The sequence below is a fragment of the Dicentrarchus labrax genome, unplaced genomic scaffold, assembly GCF_905237075.1.
Source record: "Dicentrarchus labrax unplaced genomic scaffold, dlabrax2021, whole genome shotgun sequence".
NCBI lineage: Eukaryota > Metazoa > Chordata > Actinopteri > Moronidae > Dicentrarchus > Dicentrarchus labrax.
The window spans coordinates 22786145-22809602 of NW_026136721.1; the positions used below are offsets into that span (position 1 = coordinate 22786145).

A 23458-nucleotide genomic window follows, 5' to 3' on the forward strand; every position below is an offset into this window, starting at 1 on the left:
CATAGATCACTTGATCACATGAATTTAAGTATTTTTTTAATATGTAAATGAATGTGAGTGTGTTACTACCTACTGAACGTTTATCAGGACATATTATGTAGCCATTCCTGTGTGTGCGCTTATTTGTGTTTTAGTGATGTAGCAGCTCTGTCCACACCAAGTGCAGCATGTTGGGTAGGGGAAAGTCCTCTGCGCAGCCACCGCCACTCGTGGAGGCAGCAGATCTTCCTACGGGTGGCTACACCTCAGAAGAACACAGAAGCCAATGGTAAAGATCACACTCACAAACTGATTTATATATCATATCATATTTGATTATTTTTCTCCTTTTATTTAGAACGGTTATGCAAATCTTCAATTAAGCATGTAACAAAATATGAAATATTAAGGTCTCAGTGTCAGCCTTTACTTGGGTGGGCCACTCTGGTATTTTAACGTCCAGCGACGCATTTGAACTTTTTAAAGAGAAACACAGAGACAGAGAGAGAGAAAGAGAAGAGAGGGAAGTGTTATCAAGAACTCGGAGAAGGTGGATATTTAGCACAAACTGGGTAAAGCATTTGGTACCAAGTTTGTATAATTCACTGTATCAAACAGTGAATTATACACATATTTTGCTTACTGTCATCAATAAACATGCCGTATGTCTCTTAGATTAGAGATTTTAGATTTTACAAAAAACAAAAATACTGCTTCGTGCACTTAGTGAGTGTAAGCGTCTGTAGCATAAAAGAGCTTTGACAGATGAGATCTTTACACAGGGATTACTTTACATGCTCCAGTTGTAAACTTCAATATATTGTCTTCCTTAGAAGAACTGTCTTCTTCCTTAGAGGAAGACAGGTCAAGGCTCTTGTGTAAACACACATGTTCTTTGGCGTTCATGCATGCTTAGTATCCTACCAAAATAAAAAGATGAGCAAGACTCCCCACATTTGCTGCGTCACCTGTGTTATTATTAAAAACAGCCAAGGTCCTGTGTAGACAGTGGTGCAGTGACAAAGCCTTTCCACTCTGTGTCACTCTTTGATTTAATCTCATGGTACGTGTGTGTTTAAAAAAGGGGAAGGGAATGAGAATAGATCCCTTTACCATAGCTCTTTCTCTCCTGTATGAACTTGAAGTGGCTATTATCACCTCCCTCCTGGCAGTTTTTCCACTACCTGCCATCTTTCCCATGGTGTTCCTTAACACTGATATTCATGTTCATTCAAGCATTTTTGGTTTGGATTTGGGATCAGTTTTGGCTATTGTACCCACTTCTAATGTACTTTCCTCTTGAAATCCTAGTCTAGAAACCATGCATAAAACACATATTGACATGATGACATAATAATGGTAATAATGGTAATTTGTTTCTGTTTATTTTACTTTTGTGTTCCTAAGGATTTTATCCTCAGAACTCGAAAAAACTTTGTGCTGAGGGAAAATTGATTAAAATATATAAAGCATACATTATGTGTAGGAAGCCAGGAAGCCCAATGCCATTCTCAGCAGAGCAGGGCACCCTGTTAGTCTAAACTTAAGACCAAAATAACCAGGAGCTCATGTATCTCCATTGTTATCAGACTGTGAGTGACTGACGTGCACATGCACACAGGGCTGAAGTGAAATGAATGTGAAGCTTGAATGCCTTTGGTGAGTAAAAATAATCAAAAGTATGTCTACCTGGATATTGACAGCCTTGTTAAATATTTTGAAATGTGAAGGATACAAGTAGAAAACAGTGTTCTACATTGAGTGAAATATTGCTTTAACTTCAGATACCTTTGAAATATCAATCATCAGTCTTATCTTAGTATGTGTCCACAGAAACGTGTGTATGTGTCTGAGCAGACGTGGGAATCATGCATGTGCTTGCACGTCTTCAGATCCTGCTTTTTGATAATTACATATACTGTGTGTATGACAGAACAAGTGTTGACAGTTCAGATATTTGGGTTGGTCACACTGTAACGCCTGTAAGAAGAGCAAACCATGTAAAAAAAAAAAAAAAAAAAAAAAACAAGGGAAATTTTTGATCCACATATGCTCATATAAAACATGTTCACACATAATACCTTTATGTTAGGAAAAGACAGAAAGTACTTAAGTGATTATGTTTTATTAGACCAGTGTTTGTATTTTGTGAGTCTCCATCCATTTACACTCACCAACCGGGATGAGCATCTCTACCCACGTTATCAGCGAGTGTAATTCTCACGAAGGTGCTAACCTTTATCCATATGTTTTAAGTAACCTGTGGCTATTGTTGCCATTGTAATTGTAGTGCTGAACACTAGAGGGTATTATATGAGAGTATTTTCAGCAATGTTACTGGGCTATTCAGACTGTTTAAGATTGCATGTTATTTTGACTGAAAATGCAAATCACATTTTTATATTGCGTAACCCCTGGGGGTACACTTACAAACTTAGGTTGGGAATAGTGTACGTTCAGCTTTTGAAACAATGTATTGAGAAGGGCTAGTTTCATCACCCATTATCAGTGACATTGAAGGCCTTTGAAGGGGGTTGTATTAAAGTCTTTACAGATAGTCCCCTGATGGGGTATTCGGTAGTGTCCAAAAACGTCTACGACATCTTTTTAAATGGTGGCATCTATGGATGTAAGTCCCTTCTGCTTTCTGTTCTTACAGAAAATAGAATCATTCACCATGTTATACAAGGCAACAGCAGTTGCACAGCACCCATTATTCTGTGTGAGTCATTTGAACTACTGACAGTGGATAATAGAATCACATTACAGTATAATGCAGTTGAATATTAGTATTTTATTCACACTGTGTAGGGGTTTTGAGTCAAAACAGTGTTCACAAAGGTCACAGTTTCTCATGACGAAATATCTTTGAGTACGTTTTGGAGAGGGGTTTAGAGGTGACCACTGTTTAACACATATCTGTGTTTGCTTTTTGTTGAGAAATTTTCTCATATTTTATAACACAATTCTTTAACAATCCAGTCTACCTGTTTGTGTCATTGTAAACTCCCTTAAATCCAAAACATATCACTTTGTTTGACCCCTCCTGCATACATAAATCACATATAAAACACACAGAAAGGAGCTAGAGACATGACGGTACAAGCCATGGCAAAATAATAGTGATGGCAGTCCTACGATGCCAGTGTTGTTTGGTCTTCTAAGCTCATACTGTTAATTTTCATTCAAGCAAACAGGACTGACGTTCTATTTCAGACATGTCTTTGTCTGAAGAAATGTTAAGTTAAACTTTCAAAGGCACTTTGCACGAATGACTGGTATTAAGCTCTCCAAAATCCTGACAACCAAGGCTTCATTAGAAAAAGGAAGACTGGTCACTATTAGACCCCAAACACGGACTGAAAGGGACAGTAACAGGCTGGCTGTCTGCATCTGTGTCTTGTTTATGCCACCACTGGGAGGTGCCAAAGTCTAAAATTTCCACACACAGCAGCTACAAATGTTTCCATACAGTTCAATTGACTCTTCTTTGATGCAGTCTCGACAACTGAGCTTTATAACCTTAATAAAATTAGCATGTTTTACAAGAGTAATTTATTACATTACACTGTATGGAGTTCCCACTGATTTGTTCACTTCTGCACTCACCCCACTGGATTCTGTATTTGGGTCTAATAAATGCATCAGGAATATGGGACTAATGTGACCTTTTTATCCACCTTCCCCCTGAGCACTTCTCATGAGGAATTAGTGACGTTAAGGCCTGTCACATCATTTAATTTAAGTAATTTCTCCTCATCATTAATTAAATCTGTAACTCAAGTTTATTTTGACAGTCAACTGCCGGAAAAACAGTGCTTTAAGCATGTCAGTGTGATGGGCTTTGTGCTGGTTGAATGCAAGTTGGGTGTGTATTTATGTGTGTGCTTACATACATGAGGTCATGGGTGTGTCGAGTGAGTGTTTGTGTGAATGTGTGTGTGTGTGTGTGTGTGTGTGTGTACGTATTGGAGGGGGTGGAGGTGTCTCAAGGTCATGTTGACAGTCCACACACAGACAGCGCCAGAGGAAAGCGCCAGCCTTGTTGACCCACTTTGCATGTTGTGTGTATGTGTGTGTGTGTGTGTGTGTGTGTGTGTGTGTGTGTGCTTGGGACCTGGTTCTGGCCAAGTTGGAGTGTTTGCTCAGGGAGTGGATCGTGCCACTTTGTGCAAGTGTGTGTGCGTGCATCCATGAATTTTCGCACCTAAAAGCTAACTCTTCAGCTATGTGCTCTGCTGGTTTCCGCACGTCTTGCTAAGTCTCCCTGATACAGACACAAAGGCATACATAAATGTTAACCTCATCTGGCACAGAGAAGGCTATTGTCGTCGTATATGTGTGTGTATATTGAGTTGATGTATGCTTGTGTTTATACAACAGACATACTGTTGGAGGATTAAAAGGGTGACTTATCTTACATATTTCTAAAATTTCCTCAGAAGAGTCTTTGGGAAGATAAGCATCAGGTTCACATACCTAAGCCAAGTAATGGTATGTGAATGCGTGTTTGTGTGTAGATCAAACTGAATTGTGATGTTCCTACGAACTGAAAGAGAAGCAAGTGCTATCTGGATAGTTGTTATGTCCTTCCTATAAACAACACAGGGTATTTTGAGGTTTGGGATCCACCCTGTACTTTTGGGTGGAGTCACACAAACACATTTTTTTACTGTGTGTGCGTTGACTGTGTCAAATATATCTTGTGTTTAGCTTTTTTTTTTTTTTAATTTTGTGAGAGTGTCTGAAGGATTGTGGGTTGTTGGGTTTTTTGACTGTGGGTCAATTGATGAACTTCAATAAAAAGATGTGTTTTTCATATTCTGTAAATATAGAAAATGTATATACATTTATTTTGTTTTTTGTGTATGCATCTTTATATTGTTTGATATTTATTATATTTAATTTTCATTTCTCCTATCAAGCTCTGTTGTTTCACACAACTTGCTTATAAATATTATGATTAAAGTGTTATTTATACTTTGAGTATATGTTAATCACATGCTTATTATCTCTATTGTTATTTATTTGCTGTAATCTCTTATTTACTGCTATAATAGACACCTAATGTGGTGTAATCTGATTGAATCTAATGTAATATAATCTCATATGTCTTTCAGAGCGGGGGGACCCCTGTCTAGAAGGGGGTCGAGTGTGTGTGGGCCAGGTGGGAGCTGGTGGAAGTGGGGACTCATCCATAAGGGTGGTGCCTGAGGAGAGGACAAAAAGGAGCAAAGAGGAGCTGAGGGAGCTCTGGAGGAAGGCCATCCTGCAGCAGATCCTCCTGCAGAGGATGGAGAGGGAGAACCAGAAACTACAGGGTGAGCCTGCATCACAATTTATTCACGCCTAATCACATCACATGATGAGTTTGTTTGTCTATTTTTTTGTCTTGGCAACATTTCTTTCCAGATGTGCACACACACACACAGGTTAGGTAATCAAGTGCATACCTGTTTTGTTTTCTTGAAATATTTGGACCCACCTCAAATGAAGAGGTTACATAATATATAGTGTGTGTGTGTGTGTGTGCGCGCGCTTGTGTATCCATATCTAAGGGCGTGCCATGCGCACCTCCTCTTTCCTGACCCAGTTGGCACGTTTTAACACACACCTAGCTCTGAGCCACACCTAACTACCTGCACTGTATACAAACCATTAATTCACACACACGCAACACACAACAACATACACGTCTACAGTGTGTAGCAGCTTTCTTGGGCGTCTGTAGTTTTAATTGTGTTTTATTCCTCCCAGAGGGTGCGCTCCACCTTTCTGTCCGTTATTTGTCTGGGTGGAGCTCAATCCCTGTCCTCCATTCTTTCGGTTTATCTCTCTCATTGCTGCCTGGTTAATGGGTCAACTGTGAAAGTGTGTGTGTGTATCTTTGTCCGCTCCAGGGTGGGGTATCCTATCATGTTGTGTTATCATGGGCGGAGTGTTCCGGTGACAGAAAAGGAGAGAAATGGAGAGCGGGAGGCGAGGAGAGGTTGGAGAGTGGTGAGACTGAGCTGCGCTGGCTGGGCCGCAGCCAATGAGTGAGTCTTGATGGACTAAACTCTGCCTGCTCCAGACAGCTGATAAGACAGACAGCAGAGCCACGGCCTCTCCAATAGCATCTATTCTTACTCTGGGTGTGTCAGCTACTGCTCCGTCCAAGTTTTCTTCCTCTGTTATCCATAATACGCATTCCAGGTCACTCCCGCTACTTTTTTGTCTTCGATTGCTGAGGCCATGATATACAGCGCTTCATAAAAAGAATTCAGATCTCTAGAGATGTTCTCAATTTATCTTGTGCCAAGTTAATTTTAAAATGCCTTTATTCTGGATTTGAATGTGAGTTCTATGCAAACATTGCTAAGCACTCATTGCAAGCCACTAAATTAGCATTTTCTCGTTGTTAATAAAGCTGTGGTGTTAATATAATTGCCCCATTTTACTTTTTGCAAACTTTTGTTGATGCAAATACACACAGCTTAATCCCCCTTGTTGGCTTAACCCCTCTTGTTGGCCATACACCTAATTTCCCCTCAGTTTCCTGGAAGGTGTTAGTACAGGTTGGAACGTGAAGGGGCCTGCTGTCTCTTTCCTGTCCTGTACTTATGATGTCACTCCCCAGCTCTGCCAAGCTGCAGCTGGTCACTGGGTGGACGCCACACATGAGCGGAAAGGGTGGGGAAGTCCACAGGGGCAAAGGAGGGTGAGAAGGGAGAGGGAGAGTGTGGCTAACGGACAAGAGAAATGTGGGATTAAATAAGAAGAAAGAGTTGCTGGAAAAAAGAGAAGAAGAGCAGGTCTGTGGGTTCAGAGATTAGCGGAGGGAGAAAGGAAGGGTGTTGTCAAAAAAGAGAGGAACAGATGAGGGGCGCTGGGTGTGCCCTCACGTTCTTTGATCACTAGTGTCAACATGTTGCAACGGAATTCACAGTTTGTGTCTTTCTGTTCAGTTCATACGTAGTGTTAATCTGTTCAGTCCATGTCCAAGGTTCCCCCCACAGATTTGAATACAAAAAAAAAAAAAAACATCTGTTGTATCATAGATGGGGAATATGATGTAATTATATTGATAAGTCCCTGTGTCCAAAGGGTCTCTCTGATATTCCTTGACTTTCTGTCCACCTGTGAGTCATCTACAAACTTCCAAATTACAATATGATTGGATCTAATGCTGGCGTTTTACATGTCATAAACTGTAGCTGGACACTGTATTCCAGCTGTGTGATGCATTGTGTCCAGCCACAGGATATGGAGGGTCAGACAGACCCAGAGGTGTTGCCTTGTGTTCCTATTTAAAATTCCTTGTGATGCTATGAGCACAGAGCCAGCTACTGACATTAAAGTGGTCACAATAAATATTTTAATAATAATATTGTATCAATGTATATGGCAATTTAAAAACAATGTGAAAGGGTTCGCTCACAGTGATAAATCACCAAAAACTTACTGTACATCAACAACTGACAGACACAAAGGTGAAAATTCCCCGTGCACAGCAGTGTTCCTCTTCTGGGTTCCTCTGCAGAGCAAACTAAAGTAAACCAGACAACAAAAATATATTCCAGCGCACACCAGAATAATAGGATTATTGAGACTGTTTTATTACATTAAAAACAAAATAAAAAGGAGCGTTTCGCATGTCACTTCATTAGATTCGTCTGTCAGCAGACAGACACGGTTAGAGACTAGCTGATGAACATAGTGGAGGATTTAGAAGCTAGAGAGTCATTTTCTTCTTTATGCTGGTTTTATTGTTATGACAGGCTAGCTTGCCACAACAAAGAGTGTGTGGAAGGCTGTGTCAGTCATATATGAAAGTGCACGAGTGCAGTAGCTGATGTGAGGTAGATTTTCTCAGTGCGAAACAAAACCAGAAGTACAGCACAACGAGAGCAGCACTGTGGCATCTGGACAGGTGGGCTCAAATAGCTCTCAGGAACACTGACCAGGTTTCCCAGTTACAGCGATGGCACCTCAGCTCCAATGAGCCAACATCCTGCACACTAAAAGACTGAAACAAAGGGCGCTGGGGTGTAACTATTACTATGACTATACTGTCATCATTGACGTGTATTGTCTGTGTACTTCTGTTTGTAGCCTCAGAGAGCGATCTGCAGAACAAGCGTCTGAAGCTGGACTATGAGGAAATCACTCCGTGTCTGAAGGAGGTCACTCTGGTCTGGGAGAAGATGTTGGGAACTCCTGGAAGGGCAAAGGTCAAATTTGACACAGAGACCATACATGCGGCTGTTGCACAAGGTACATATTTGGCTCCACAAATACATATATCAGTGCTTCTTGTAAATGTTTGTTCATTTTCAAAATCATCAGGTATTAGCAAATATTGACTAAAGCTTAATGTATAAAGCTCCAAAACTGAAAATATGTGTTGTGACATTTCTCCTTATCATCAGCATGGACCCTTTTCCAAAATACAGCAAAAGAAAAGAGCATAAATTCCATGAAGTGTTTTTAATTCACCTTTTGTGCGCACAGTAAAGTCAGTGTGTATTTCCCTTCAACACCTTTACCCCTAGTGTCTATCTCTCATTGTCGAGGCTTTCTGTTCTGTCCATTTTCTAATATCAGCATGTCCTGAGGACATGTGTGGGTTCTCTTCTGCCTTCGGTCTCAAACATACCAGGCGAGGAAGTCCAGAACACAAATGCGCACAGAAAGGCTACTCGCCAGTGAATAGCAGTGTTAGAACTAAAATGGTGGCCACACCATCTGATGAGGAGGAGGTCAGGAGTAAAGCTGCAAGGTCACATGTTTAAACCTCTTCCTGTGATCTTTACATGCTGAGAGTTCGATGGGTGATCTCGAGCTCTTTATTATGCAAAGGCCCTATGTTGATATAATTAGTCTTAGAAATTAGCCATTAGTATTACTGTTATGGCTTATTCTACATCTCCCCTTTCTCATCACAATGTAAAGAAAAAAACAGCCAGGGGGAAAGAGCTAGCCCAACTCCACATACCAGCATCTCTAAAGCAATAAACACATTATATCTTGCCATTTTAAAACACCCAAATGTTAGAATAACAATTTGTCATTTTATTCGGGGTTATGTGCCAGACTAGGCAAACGGTCAGTACTAGAACCAAGATGTAAACCCCCCTTTATATCTCTGGTAGGTGACTTTGGACAGAGCCAGGCTAGCTGGTTCCCCATGTTTCCAGTCTAGGTGGAAAGCTAAGGTAACTGGCTATTTGCTGTTGACTTACAGAATATTTATCTTACAGACAGAGGTATCTATCTTCTCATCTAACTAACAAGTGCATTTCACAAATTAATGTTGAAATTTTGTCTTAATCGCCAACTGCTCCGTCAGCCAGCAGTTCACATTGTGGGTGTACTGGGCAGCTTCCAGGTGTGAATGTGCATAAATGAGTGTGAACAGGGTGTTTCCTGAAATGTAGAGCAATGCTCTAAGCAAAACAAGATATACACTACGGTTCAAAAGTTTGGGGTCACTTAGAAATCTCTCCTGAGAAATGAAGGCTATTCCAATGCGAGAAATTGCAGAGCACTGAAGATTTCCTACAACGGTGTGTACTACTCCCTTCAGAGAACAGCACAAACAGGCTCTAACCAGAATAGAAAGAGAAGTGGGAGGCCCCAGTGCACAACCAAGCAAGAGGACAAGTACATTAGAGTCTCTAGTTAGAGAAATAGACGACTCACATGTACTCAACTGGCAGCTTCATTAAATGGTACCTGCAAAACGCCTGTCCCAACATCCACAGTGAAGAGGCGACTCTGGGATGCTGGCCTTCTAGGCAGAGTGGCAAAGAAAAAGCCATATCTGAGACTGGCCAATAAAAGGAAAACATTAAGATGGGCAAAAGAACACAGACATTGGACAGAGGAAGATTGGAAAAAAGTGTTATGGACAGACGAATCTAAGTTTGAGGTGTTTGGATCACACAGAAGAACATTTGTGAGACACAGAACAAGTGAACAGATGCTGGAGTAGTGCCTGACGCCATCTGTCAAGCATGTTGGAGGTAATGTGATGGTCTGGGGATGCTTTGGTGCTGTTAAAGTGGGAGATTTGTACAAGGTAAAAGGGATTTTGAATAAGGAAGGTTATCACTCCATTTTGCAACGCCATGCCATACCCTGTGGACAGCGCTTGATTGGAGCCAATTTCCTCCTACAACAGGACAATTACCCAAAGCACACCTCCAAACTGTGCAAGAACTATTTAGGGAAGAAGCACTGGTATTCTGTCTGTAATGGAGTGGCCAGCGCAGTCACCAGATCTAATGAGGGGGGGAAGCACTGCTGTAACCAAACATTTGTAATCTAAGAATTGCATTTTCTGACAAACTCTGACTCTGCTCCCTGTCTGTCACTGTCACTGTCACTCAGTTAAATCAGTTACTGGACTGACATGAAAGTGTTTCTACAGTCATGTTAAGGCTCATCTGAGCAGCCTCACCACATTTCTCCTGACATCAGAACTCCCTATGATTTGCATATTACGGGCATGATTTGCATACAGAATCAGAATCTGAACAGTTGTCACGGAAAGCAGGTTGCATTCCACCGTTGCACTACCCCTCCACACTCAACCACACCTTTATCTTCCTTCATCTTTGTCATCTTCGGCAGGTGTCCCGAGGCAGCATCGAGGCGAGATCTGGAAGTTTCTCTCTGAACAGTTCCTGCTCAGACAGACGGTCCCCTCCCGACCTCCTGCCAACGACACTCCATACAAAGAGCTGCTGAAACAGCTCACCTCACAGCAACACGCCATTCTCATCGATCTGGGTAACTCGGACACACACACATATGTTCATATTCACTGACACATTTTAGATTTTGCAGATGGGGAATCTGCACGTCTTGAAAAGTCATAAAAATATGTTTATTAAAGAATTAAACATATCTTTTTCTCCGGAGTTGATGACTGTGTGGTGTTAGAGGATGTGGGCGAAACTCTTTGCGAGCAAGGCGGATAAAAAGAGGTGACACATAATGGGCAACTTTCGATTTTAGCAAAACCTGCATTCATTTCATTATTTCTTTTATTGGTTAATCCATCAATCAAATTTTAATCTGGGTAGATTTCAATCAATGCATGCTTAAATGATTGTACACCTTATTGTCCCTTCTGGTTTTCTATCGTTCTTCGACAAGAATGATTCTGAAGAAGGTTTTACATCTTCTTATATTAAAAAGGTCTTTAAATGTCTTCAGTTCAATTTGGTGAACACAGCAGAAACCCTGCACTGAGTATATAACACTGTCTCAAACCTCATTTTAACGCTTTCACCCTGAAATGTTCACAACACCTCCTACCCAGAAACCCACACACACACACACAGTACCTACACCCCACCCATATAACACCCACATACACACACATCCACCCACAGATCTATGCCTGTAGCACTTAACCTCCTCTGTGTTTGCTGTTGACCCTGTGTCTTTCATCTGACTATCATGTTATTCACTTTACATCAAATTAGGGTGGGGACGGAGGTAACGGTGTTTACAGTGACGGTTGGTACCCTGGCCCAATATGAAGGTGTTATGTGCTCTACGATAAAAACACACATTGTTTGTGATATTGCACCAAGCAAAGAGGTTGTCAGGTAGAAAATGTACAGCACCTTGAAGGCTGTGCAAAAGTGCAGTGTTTAGGTAAGTTGATATAAGTAAGACAAGAGGACAAAGGTTTAGAATTTAGGGTTTTAAAGTGCAGCACTCCTAAATTTTACATTCAGCACACAGAACAGACACATATACATTCTCTTTCCTTCAGGGAAGGGAGGGACTCATGACTTTTTGTTCGCAAACATAAAGCCCCCCCAGCACATTCCACACATACACCCTTACACCGTTGTCATTGTCTTCGCCAAAGCCTCTGTGTCATACTCTGTAAGTCAAGAAGTCTTGAGTCGGAAAACACACACACACACCTGCCAATTACCAGCCCATACGTTTTAAGAATGTTTTTTTTTTACAGATCCTGGCTCATTATGTTGTCATTTATGTCATGAGGCTGGATGTGTGTGCGTGTGCGTGTGCGTGTGTGCGTGTGTGTGTGTGTGTGTGTGTGTGTGTGTGTGTGTGTGTGTGTGTGTGTGTGTGTGTGTGTGTGTGTGTGTGTGTGTGTGTGTGTGTGTGTGTGTGTGTGGTTGTGGGGTTGTGTGTGTGTGTGGTTGTGGTTTTTATAAACATGTTTGTAAGTATGACAACTTTGAATGGGTTGGCACATGCCCATGCACCAAGCACATTTTTTATAACATCAACAGCAAACCGTGAAGCCTACCATCCCTAAGGCAGAGTTTATGCTTCGTTCAAACACGTGGTGCACACCCAGAAGCTTATGGATCATTCACTCAGATTCTTTCCAGGAGTATGTCAGACATAACCCAGTAAATCAAATCTATTAAAACTGTGTTATTGTGTTTTTAGATGCGTATCAGGTTGATTTCAGATATTAAATAGATACTTTGTCTGGCAGAGAATTTCATGCTAAATATAAACAGTGCAGATGTTTTGCAATATAGATCACGTCTCGCTCTTTTCTTCTGTCCCAGGTCGCACTTTTCCCACTCACCCATACTTCCAAGCCCAGCTGGGGGCAGGACAACTGTCTCTGTATAATATACTGAAAGCCTACTCCCTGCTGGACCCTGAGGTATCATGTAACCCCCCACTTGATAGACTAAATGGAACTGTCACCTGTCTTTAAGACTTAAACTGTATTTCACCTTTCTTGTCTGTGTGGACGTCAAGTTTGTTATTGTTGTTATTGTAGGTGGGCTACTGCCAGGGCCTGTCCTTCATTGCTGGAGTGCTGCTGTTACACATGGGGGAAGAGGACGCCTTCAACATGCTCAAATTTCTAATGTATGACGTGGGGCTCCGCAAACAGTACAGGCCAGACATGATTATCCTGCAGGTAAAATCCACACACATGCACACACAACACAGTCTCTCTGTCCCACGTATATAGGACACATGTACTCAATCTGTCACTGTTACCTACACACCTTAATCTAGATCATTTCTCCCTGAGACTCACACACTTCATACTTCAACTACATCAAAGAGAGGACTGCGGGTATCTTTTTATACGTCCATTCATCTCACATTATGTATACTCTATTTGATGCATGTCCTCCCTCATCTGTGTTTTCAGAATCATAGTGATCGGCTTTTGTCTTTCATGTTTTAACAAAGTCACCATTGGTTTGATTGAGACGTGGTTATTGGTGCCTTGCGTGATAATTTAGCTGGTTTTATACTTGATAAAAGGGGTTAACTGGAGTTCTGCCTACCTGTGATGTAGGTTTTGAATTATAATTCAGTATCAGATTTCTTCCTTTTGTAGAACTATTACAACACTACACAGATGTCGTGTACATGATCAGGCCATGTGATGCTTGAATTATGTTGCCCACAGTTATTGTGTTTACATTCTTTCATTCACTTTGTGAAAGAAGGCAATGGTGGGAAGTTTCTTTAACTGAAAAGGGCCGGATAATTGACCCTTGCTTAAACTTTCTTGAGGTTCTCTTTAATCTCTACCCGCATCAGAAACTTGTCAAAGAAAACCAAAACCTGTGGTCTCCATATGGTATCTCAGTAGCACGTCATGCTACAGCTACGTGCATAGGTTCCCAACTTTAAAACCATGTGTAAGATTATAAAAGCAATTTGTACATAATGTACACTGAACCACATGCTCCCAGTCAAACCAACAAAAAACAATCTGTGATATGTTGTCCATGTCAGATTCAGATGTACCAGTTGTCGCGGCTGCTTCATGACTACCACAGGGATCTTTACAGCCACCTAGAGCAGCAGGAGATCGGGCCCAGCTTATACGCCACCCCCTGGTTTCTCACCGCCTTCGCCTCACACTTCCCCCTCGGCTTTGTGGCCAGAGTCTTCGGTAAGCTTTGAGAGTGTGTATGTATGTATCTGCTCATAAACCACACTCTTGTTTTACTTGGTCACCACTCCGTTTCTTCTTCCTTGGCAGTTTAGATGTGGGAAAGAAGCAGGGTGGTTGGGTGTGGAAAGATGTTTTCTCCACAGTTAACTTTTCTAATTAGATCTTGAACCCAGAGTGATAGAAGGGGGAGGAAAGTGGTGGAGCAGCATGAAAATAACTATGATTGAAGGACTTGGCAAAACTAGAGGAAACAGAAGCTTGTAAAGCAAAGTACATACAAGAAGTCTAATAGGTTTGGCAGCGGGACAAGTAAGACGGGAGTGGGACATTTTATTTTGTTAAAGTATAAACTGAAGTTTTATGATAATGATTATAACTTTTCTTCAAACTTAAAAAGCAGTTTGCTCTATAATGGTGAGTCATGTACACAGAGTCTGTGATAACACCTTTCCTGTGAAATGACCTTTTATCATTTTTATAAATATCAAACCCACAAGCCCTTGTATACGTCTTTTTTCGGCATAGATTTGCTTTTATCTCCCACATTCTTCCTCACCGTTGTTTTCATGCCTAATTTCTTGCATGGTGCACAGTCACTAAACCAGACGTACTGGCTCCTCTTGCTCATCCAAGTGTAACTGTGTGTGTAACTGTGTGTGTAACTGTGTGTGTGTGTGTGTAACTGTGTGTGTGTGTGTGTGTGTGTGTGTGTGTGTGTGTGTGTGTGTGTGTGTGTGTGTGTGTGTGTGTGTGTGTTGCAGTTAGGGCATCATTATCATAGTACTGTGAAGTCTTTGATAGCATACAACATGTGGGGCTCCACACCTCCACTCCCGTACCTTAATCTGCTGTATGATCTCATGCAATCCAGCCAAACCCTTACCCCACCCTAATGCATTCAAAGCACACATACAAACACACACCTACTCCTCCCGCCTCACCAGATTCACCCTGCCCTATATTTCTGTTTGCTTAAACCTCTTTATTGACGTCAAAGCATCTATCATTTAAAATAACCTTTTAAGTCACCAATCAACACAGTAAGCTGGGCTGTAAGCGCCTCTCATTATTAATTTTACGTTACATAATTCAAAACAAACTATCACGTCATGGCCTTTTCCAACCAATCTCATTGTTTTCTTTATTTCTCTTTCTTTGTCTGTAACCTTTGACTCCTCTGTGTCCTCTGTCAGATATGTTGTTCCTGCAGGGGTCTGAGGTCATCTTTAAAGTGGCCTTGAGCCTCCTGGGAAGCCACAAGCCCCTGATCCTGCAGCATGAGAGCCTGGAGTCCATAGTGGACTTCATCAAGACCACACTGCCCAACCTGGGCCTGGTGCAGATGGAGAAAACCATCAACCAGGTTAGAATAACAAACATTTAGTAATGTGTAACTACCCCCAACTAACTGGGATACAATACAAAGTGAATACTTTTATGAACCTTATTTATTGTAAATTTGGGGATTATTATAGTAATAGTATTGCATTTCATCGTATTGTGGGGAAGCAAGACATATTTAATAATCTAATCATTGTTAATCAATAAGTCTGTTTGTAATATTTTTTTTATTGTCAGCAAAACCCTTCTTTTTATCTCTCTATGGTACCCAAACCCATTTGTTTCTACTGAGAACATAAATCTTTCAAAATGGGAATATTAGTGATGGATAAGAAACCCAAAATAAGTTCCTAAAACAGCTGCGTACTGCAGTTTCAGACAAATGTTACTCAAGTGGGAGTTGAGAGTTTTTACACTTTCACATTTAGTGCACTAGTAGGGCTGGGTATTGTTAAGAACCTCACGATTCGATTCGATTTTGATTCTTTAGGTCACAATTCGATTCGATTTCGATTCGATATTGATTTAAATGCTTCGATATCGATTCAGTGCCGACTTCAACGACTCCAAAACAGCTGTCTTTACCTGTGTACAGCTTCGGGACGGCGACTTCCATCATGTGTTTGCGTGTTGGTATGGCGTATCGTGACGGCCATAGACTCTGTTATCTTCTGTGCACGGGCAGAGTTTGGCTGCAGTTTGCAAAGGAAGGATCTGTCGAGTTGCGTCTGTTTTGAATCCACTGGTTTAGCCACGGGTTGCCATGTTGTTGTTGTTGTGTGGTTGAGTGCGGCCTCCGTCCGTACAGCGCAAATCACACAATGGTGTTGCTCATCGCGCCCCCACTGGCCAGGGGCTTGAATCGATTCAGAGGATTTAATGAATCAATATTGAATTGGGAAAAAATATATTGCAATGCATTGATGAATCGATATTTTTACCCACCCCTATGTACTAGTGAGTATTTAGTGGAGGAAGACAGTGTTTGTGGGCTTGACTACAGTTTTAATGTTCATAATGAAAGAGCATGACGGAATGAAGGCATATTTGTGTTGTTAATAGTTTTTGGACGACAATGGAGGTCTGTGGCGCAGAGGAATAAAATATTTGAGGTTTTGGATACACACACAGTATTTAGAAGGATTAATTAATTGTCGGTTTTGGTCTTTTCTTTAGTTGACAATAAAACATCTAGAATATCACCAGACTTCCACATTTAACTCAAAGTGACGTACAGCAGTGATTTTTACCTCCTGTGGATCAGTGACCAGATAAGCTCTTGTTTGAAAATAAGTATGAAATATCTGTGTGTAAATATGTGACAATACTGTGTCACTAAGTGTACTTGAGCGAAGTATAACGGTTCCTGAAAACATTTAAACAGATGTATTTCATCATAAAATTGTGTTTTACAACTCATGGCACTGGTGGAGACAAAATAATTGTCTTTATGACTAAACAAGAAAATGTAGAATGATATTCTGCTTGAGTGACAGATGCTATCAATGTGAACCACACCCTCTCGTTATAACAGCTGTTGGGTGGAGTGTCAGTGAAGTCATTTGACCTTTTACCTCATGCGTCAGTATTTATGGTGAAAAAAACATCAGGAAAACTACTGTATGTCAACAACATCAGGCTCAAGTGTTTCAATTGACTCCAATAACCAAACATACCAGAGTCCTGATCAGAGCGCTCGAGTAAAATAATATTTTAATGAGTCAGTCTCATGTAAACTGATGTCAAGATGGAACGTTTCATATTAACTTTTACAGTAATGAAGGCTGTTTGGTGTCTTGAGATGGTAGACATATAGACACGTAGTGGTATTATCAAGTTATGGCATAGTTTAGAAAGTATGCATTCACCTTCTAATTTGCATGATATAGCAATAGGGTGTTGAGTCATGCTCCAGCTTGCCGGTACTTTCCCTCGAGTGTCACTTATCTACCTCCGTTTGTCTATATGTTAACTGCGCTGTGACTCACAGTTTCACCAAAACAAAAAGGAAAAAGGAGAGAGTGTACTTACAGGATGTGTTGCTTATTTTCTACTATGCAGTAATATAGAGTTTGTGGGTAGAGGACAACAATCTGTAAATTTGTAACATGAGAAGTAAACACTTTAATGGGAATTCCAGCTTCATGCCACCTTTTGTTCATAGTTTTGGCCGTCAGTCATATCAGTAAGAACATTGCATTGCAGTGAGACAATTGTACAAGGTTTAATCAAACAAAGAGAAAACAAAGGCAAATGCTGATATTACGACCTCATTACAACTACCTGTCTTTTATATACACCTGGATATTTCTGGTGCACTCGGTTGGCTTTTATTTCAAAATAAAGTTGAAAAATCTTGCTAAACCAAAATAAAAAGGAAAATCTGGTTTGCATCTTTGCTTTATGAATAAAAAGTATGTTTTTTTTATAAAAGCCAGAGTGCAATGAATTATGGGTCTCTCTGGACTCAAATTAAAACTAGAAAGACAAATTCAAAGCACTCCGAATCCTCAGTGTAGTAAAATGCCTTTAATATTACATGACTGACATGGCCAACACATTTCAGCTTAAATCCAAAACCTTATCATTTGAACGTTTCTTACCCTGACAAACTTTGTGTGTGTTGTGGGCGTACAATGTTATCATAACAGATAATGGCCTAACTACACAAATAAAACCCAAGTTGTAATGACCCAGAACTTTCCTTTAAACATCACTGTTCATCAAAATAAAGTTCTCTTGTTTTACACATTTCTATGAGCTGATTGGGTCACATATAGAAAACTATTATAGAATAGAATTTAACTTTATTGTCCAGCTGAGGCATGAAAATCCCTGTTGGTCTCACCTGATCACATAAAAACATACATCAATACAGCACATCTCATTATCACTTCACAAAAGTTATTACAACATACACACAATGTACAACATGCCTTCTGTTTATTGGACTAGGTACACTTTAACAATTATAAAGCCAAAGGATGTGTTATAGTATACAAATGTCTACTTTACAATTGGTAAGTGAAAAACAGGAATAACTACAAACTGAGGAGGGGAAACCTAACGCATGCAAATTTCCCAACTTAAACACATTGTTGATTGATGATTCTGTGAAATATTACAAAGATTTAAAATATAGACTGTATTTAAATTTTCCATGTGCATTTATGGATGTGAATCTTTTTACACTCTTTTTCTGAATGTTCATTCAAGGTTGATAAATGTCAGAAATATTTTAATTTCTGCTGCACATTGTGAACATTTCCTGTGTGCATTAGGTTTGTGAGATGGATATGTCCAAGCAGCTCCAGGCCTATGAGGTTGAGTACCACGTCTTGCAGGATGAACTGCTGGACACGCCCCCAAACCTCAACCAACACCAGCGAGCTGCACAGCTGGAGAGGACCAATCAGAGCCTCCGACAGCAGAACCTCGACCTGCTTGAGGAGCTGCAGGTAAACACACGCACACACAAATAGAGACACAAAGTTATCTTGTGTTTTACTTTGTTCCTTTCAACCATCGCTGCCTCCCACCCAGGTGTCACATGCTCGCATCTGCAGCCTGGAGAGCCGAGTGGAGGCTTTGGCCCAGTCGGAGGGCCAGCTCAGGGAGCAGGTTTCCGCACTGGAGGAGGAGAAGAAACAGCTTGCGAGCACCGTCACACGCCTCCAGGACCTCCTCACCAGCCTCGGCATACAAACTACCCCTGATGGACTCACACTCCCCGCAGCAACAGCAAAGGTGGAGGGGCTGGTGAACAGGACTGGACACTCCCTTCCCCACCCTTTGGCTCTGCCAGAAGGTTCATAACCGCACCTAATAATCTTCCAAATGAAAAGGTCGAGGCCCAGGACGAGAAGGTGAAGTGAGACGTTGGGACGCCTCCCTACCTCGACCTAGCCGAGCTTGTGAATGTTTTAATAAAAAGTGGAAAATACAGATATAGTTGGACCTAAAACAGGGAGGAGAATAATGGAAATATAACAAAAATGGGGTTGAGGTTGAAAGGGAAAGAAAAATAAAGGAATGCCCCCCTTTGAGTATTATCCTAAAATGCAGAGTGCTCTCTTCCCACTCTCTAACGAATATAAACGAACATGTGATCTGACCAACAATCCCCAAACATAGCACTGTCCCACTGGGCCTCTACTGTAAAAACTAAACAGTTACATTTGCACCTGTACTTGTATGTTTGTGTCTTTGAATGTCTGTGAGTGTCTTTACTCGTGTGTTTTCTGCTCTTGCGACAGGGTTTGTGTCGGATGAAACAAGGCTAAAACAGCCAAAGAATGTCCTTTATATATGTATATAAAAAAAAAGCTTGAACAAAGAACATTTTATTGATCAGGCTTACACACAATAAGTGAGTAATACAAAGATGAAATGTTTCCAAAGAACAAATAAGAGAAGTGTGACAACAAAATGAGATGAAGGGACGGGTGAAGAAATAAACTTCATGACAAAGTATATTTTTGTTTTGTTTTTCTATTTTAATAGTTGAATATGACGTAAGCTAAATTATGTTAGATCCTGGAAGGTGGTGCTCATATTCAGAGGTCAGGGGCGAACTATTTTAAATTTCTCCTTCGTATTTCTAGTCTTCCACGTATTTTGCTTCCTGATCCTGTACGTTTCAAACTTACTTTAGTTAGCAGGAAGAGTGACACAATAAATCCAGCCCATTTCACATCCTGTTTTTTCACCTTTGAGCACAAGTCGATCCATCGATGTAGAAAGGGAAATAGATATAAGATATAAATAGAAGCAGAAAACCTTATAGTATACCTTTCAAGTGAGGGAAAGTACAGAGTTTGACAGATCAGTTATTTTAAAATACTGCAAAATACACTTAAGTCTGAAACTTCAAATAAGAAACCTCTGCTGCTGAGACAATCTGTCAGCTATGAGTCATTTACTGTATTCAACACACTGAATTCCTTCAACCCGAGCTGCAGCTCGGTGTGTATGTTAATGTCTAAATGTGTGTCTGTGTGCTTGTGCACTTCACTGATGGCAACAAATCTGTTGATTTACACTGTAAAGATATTTTGCTTTTACTCCAGACTCTCCTTGCACATGTGTGTTGTTTTAATTGAGTATTGCTATTATTGTTCTGTACTTTACAATACATTTCATACCCTTTCAGCACCTCTGAAACCAGTTTTCTTTTTGTGTGTGTTTGCCTTCATACAGTATGAACTCACAGGTGTCGGACTGTTAAAGATAGTGTAGATTGTACCACCTCCTGTCTAAACATGCCAGTCACTTTGAATGCCACATTGCTCATACAGGGTTTCAGGCATATGGAAATGTACTGTACACAGTATTTAAAACACAGACATGCATTTCTATCCAGGAACTCCCCTTGAGTTCGCAGAAAAAGCATGTTGGGGCACGTTGTGGCTCTGGTAGTATGCATGTGTGTGTGTGTGTGTGTGTGTGTGTGTGTGTGTGCGAACAACAGAAACAGCAACAACAATCAACATACACAGTAAAACTGAGAATGTGGTATAATAAGTATTTGTTTGTTTTAAATAATGAAACAGCGTCTCAGGTCTGTGCATTACAATTTTTATACACCTTAAAAACATACTAATAATTTTCGACATACTTGTACGCTCCACTGCCAAGTGCTCCAGTTGTTCGAGGAGATCGTGACTTTTTTGTTTTGTTTTTCTTCAGAAGAACCTTTTTTCCTCCAAGTCCAGCTCAAAGTAAGGAGTATACAATTACAAGAGCTAACAACGAGACCCTTTTCTCCTCACATTCCTAAACCTGTTTGAGGTCCTCTGAGTGGACCCATTAATCAACCAGCTGGACGTTTTTGTGTGTTCAAAATAACTATGATGAAGGCCATAACAGGTATTTTAAGTCTATATGTTTACAGAAAAAATTTACTTTACTTTTTTTGCGTAAAGATCAATTTACACAGTTTACTCTGGTGCCACACAGTCGCTGTAAAAGCAGAAATAGATCAATGGGGTTGAAGCCTCTTTCTATTGGCTAATTTCCACCCTTCTGAAGTGTGTGAGCCAAGCAAGAAGTTACCATACGCAAGGATGCACTAATCAATATTTTTATATTAACAATGGATCAAATTATTGCATGTAATGCAAAAGAGGTCGCTCATGGTGACAGACCCACAGAGAGTTATCTGTTAGCATTGTTTTGGTTTTACTGTCTTTCAATGTTTTGTTCGCTCTCAGAGTGGGAACTGTTGGGTCTCTGTAAATAATTTTATAAGGTGTACAGTCTTGACCTACTGTAAAGTGTCATGAGATAACTTTTGTTATGAATTGGCGGTATACAGATAAAACTGAATTGAATTGCCCTTAAGACTCTCCGTACACCACCTGCCCAGCACCAAATGGTAGACAGACACAGTTAGCAACTAACTGGTGAACACAGCGGAGCATTTAGAGGCTGATGAGCCAGATACTTCCCTCAGGAGTTGGTAGAGACCAAAAATAGAGCAAATATTGGACTTCTATTCATCCATCGGCCAGAAACTGAATGATAACGTTGCTCTGTAACATCTGGATGTGAAATGGGAATGTGGAGCAAAATATCTTTCTAAAGATGTAAAACCTTTTTATTTTTGTTTGTTTGCCGTTCACCATTCACAATTTATTTTGTGCAGGCCTCCTTTTCCTCTGTGTACAATGTGCATTGCATTGTGGGACAAAAGGGTCATCATCATCATCATCAACAACAACACAAATGTATCATTCAGTATGCACATGACATGTTTTAAATATACTCAATGTTACGCCCCCACCCATAGGTGGCTCTTTGGGCAGACAACACCCCACAGACGCAAAACAACCACAGGAATACACCTTTAAAACAACTAAATCCATGGATTTACTAACATAAAGAAATACAAACAACAAAGACACTGAATCAAGAGTAAATCGAGGTAATAAAAAGATACAAAGCAGCACAAAATCCCAGGCTCAGGCAGTTACACCAGCAGTCCGCACTCCAAAAACCTCTCCCTTCTGTTGCTGGCACAGGAGCGTCTAACCCCATTCACTGATCAGGTGCATCTCATTTAGCAATCAGCACACCTGGGCAGAGCAGAGAACAACCAAACACGTTCAGCCCTAACAATAATTTTCCAATGTAGACACACTACGTACTCATAAACCTGCTCAGTTATTGCAACTGTCACTGTTGGATTCTGGTCAGGGACATTTGTTAAATATTCGTTATCTCTTCCCCCCATTATCTGTCTGCTTCTCTACTTAAACTGCAAATAAGGGCAAAAATACTCATAAAAAATGTGCATTAGCTGCTGACTCGCTGACATGCTGCTCTGTAAATGACCTATTACCTGCCCTGCCCTACATGAGTGCAAAACAAAAGACTTTCCCCACAGGGATCAAACAAGAACCACGTTGTTATTACTCATGCACCATAATTAATACTGCCACTGAACTCTTGCACTGATCACTCTTCATGCGTTAAAGACGCGGTGCTCAAGTCGTGATCCAAACCAAACACTCAAACTGAATGGAGATTTCCATGAAGCAGCAACAAAGGGAGTCAAGTTCTCTACATAACATCCAGAAGGCGAACACGCCCTCCTCCGCTAATGAGACTGATCAGCAGGTAAACTGCATGACTGCTCGATATGTGGCCACACCCTGCAGACCACCATGACCAGCCTCACTGGGGTTAGATGCAGCTAATCTGTGATAATCTCTTGGGGATTTATGTGGATTTCTTTTTTTTTTTTTTTTTTTTACAGTTACATAACCCCTGACCGAGCAGCCCTGCCCATCTCGTATGGTCCTGTGTTGAAGGCTCAGTTATCATGCAGTGTTGTAACAGCTAAGATTTTGTATAGATGTGATGTACAGTATGTGTGTGTATGTGTGTGCACCTGCTGTGTCAGAACTCCTGCTGTTACAGGTTGAAAAGGGCAAAAAGATCCTGTCCGTTCAGGAGAGGCGGCTTTTCGCGTGACTGTGGCTGAAACGCTGCATCTGTGTACAGATTTTCTTAATTCTCTGGTTGAGTGAACAGAGAGGGTGCCAGATCACTCGTCGTCTAGAGTGCCGCCTACGCTGTGTGTAAACAGTGTATGTGTACAGTGTGTGTGTGTGTGTGTGTGTGTGTGTGTGTGTATGTTTATGTGTCTCTGTGCTGGCCCGAGCAGACTGCCAGGGGTTGTGCCCAGAGTTTTATTTTATTTGACTTGGCATCCTG

The 23458-nt window shown here is 40.9% G+C and overlaps 1 protein-coding gene across 5 annotated transcripts in view; it reads left to right on the forward strand.

Annotated features, from left to right (window-relative positions):
* Positions 1-20401, forward strand: part of tbc1d1 (TBC1 (tre-2/USP6, BUB2, cdc16) domain family, member 1) — a 48965-nt gene extending 28564 nt beyond the window's left edge. For 4 of the 5 annotated variants that reach the window (XM_051383935.1, XM_051383930.1, XM_051383931.1 and 1 more), the window contains 10 exons: positions 135-268; positions 5100-5300; positions 8074-8235; positions 10597-10755; positions 12534-12634; positions 12755-12898; positions 13735-13894; positions 15091-15260; positions 18520-18696; positions 18782-20401. In XM_051383935.1, the coding sequence (XP_051239895.1) occupies positions 135-268; positions 5100-5300; positions 8074-8235; positions 10597-10755; positions 12534-12634; positions 12755-12898; positions 13735-13894; positions 15091-15260; positions 18520-18696; positions 18782-19054 (1681 nt within the window). In that variant the 3' untranslated portion in view covers positions 19055-20401. Of the gene's footprint in view, positions 1-134; positions 269-5099; positions 5301-7872; positions 7892-8073; positions 8236-10596; positions 10756-12533; positions 12635-12754; positions 12899-13734; positions 13895-15090; positions 15261-18519; positions 18697-18781 lie in introns of those variants that run through there. The other variant, XM_051383934.1, reaches the window with a different exon arrangement.
* Positions 20402-23458: the final 3057 nt, after the last annotated feature.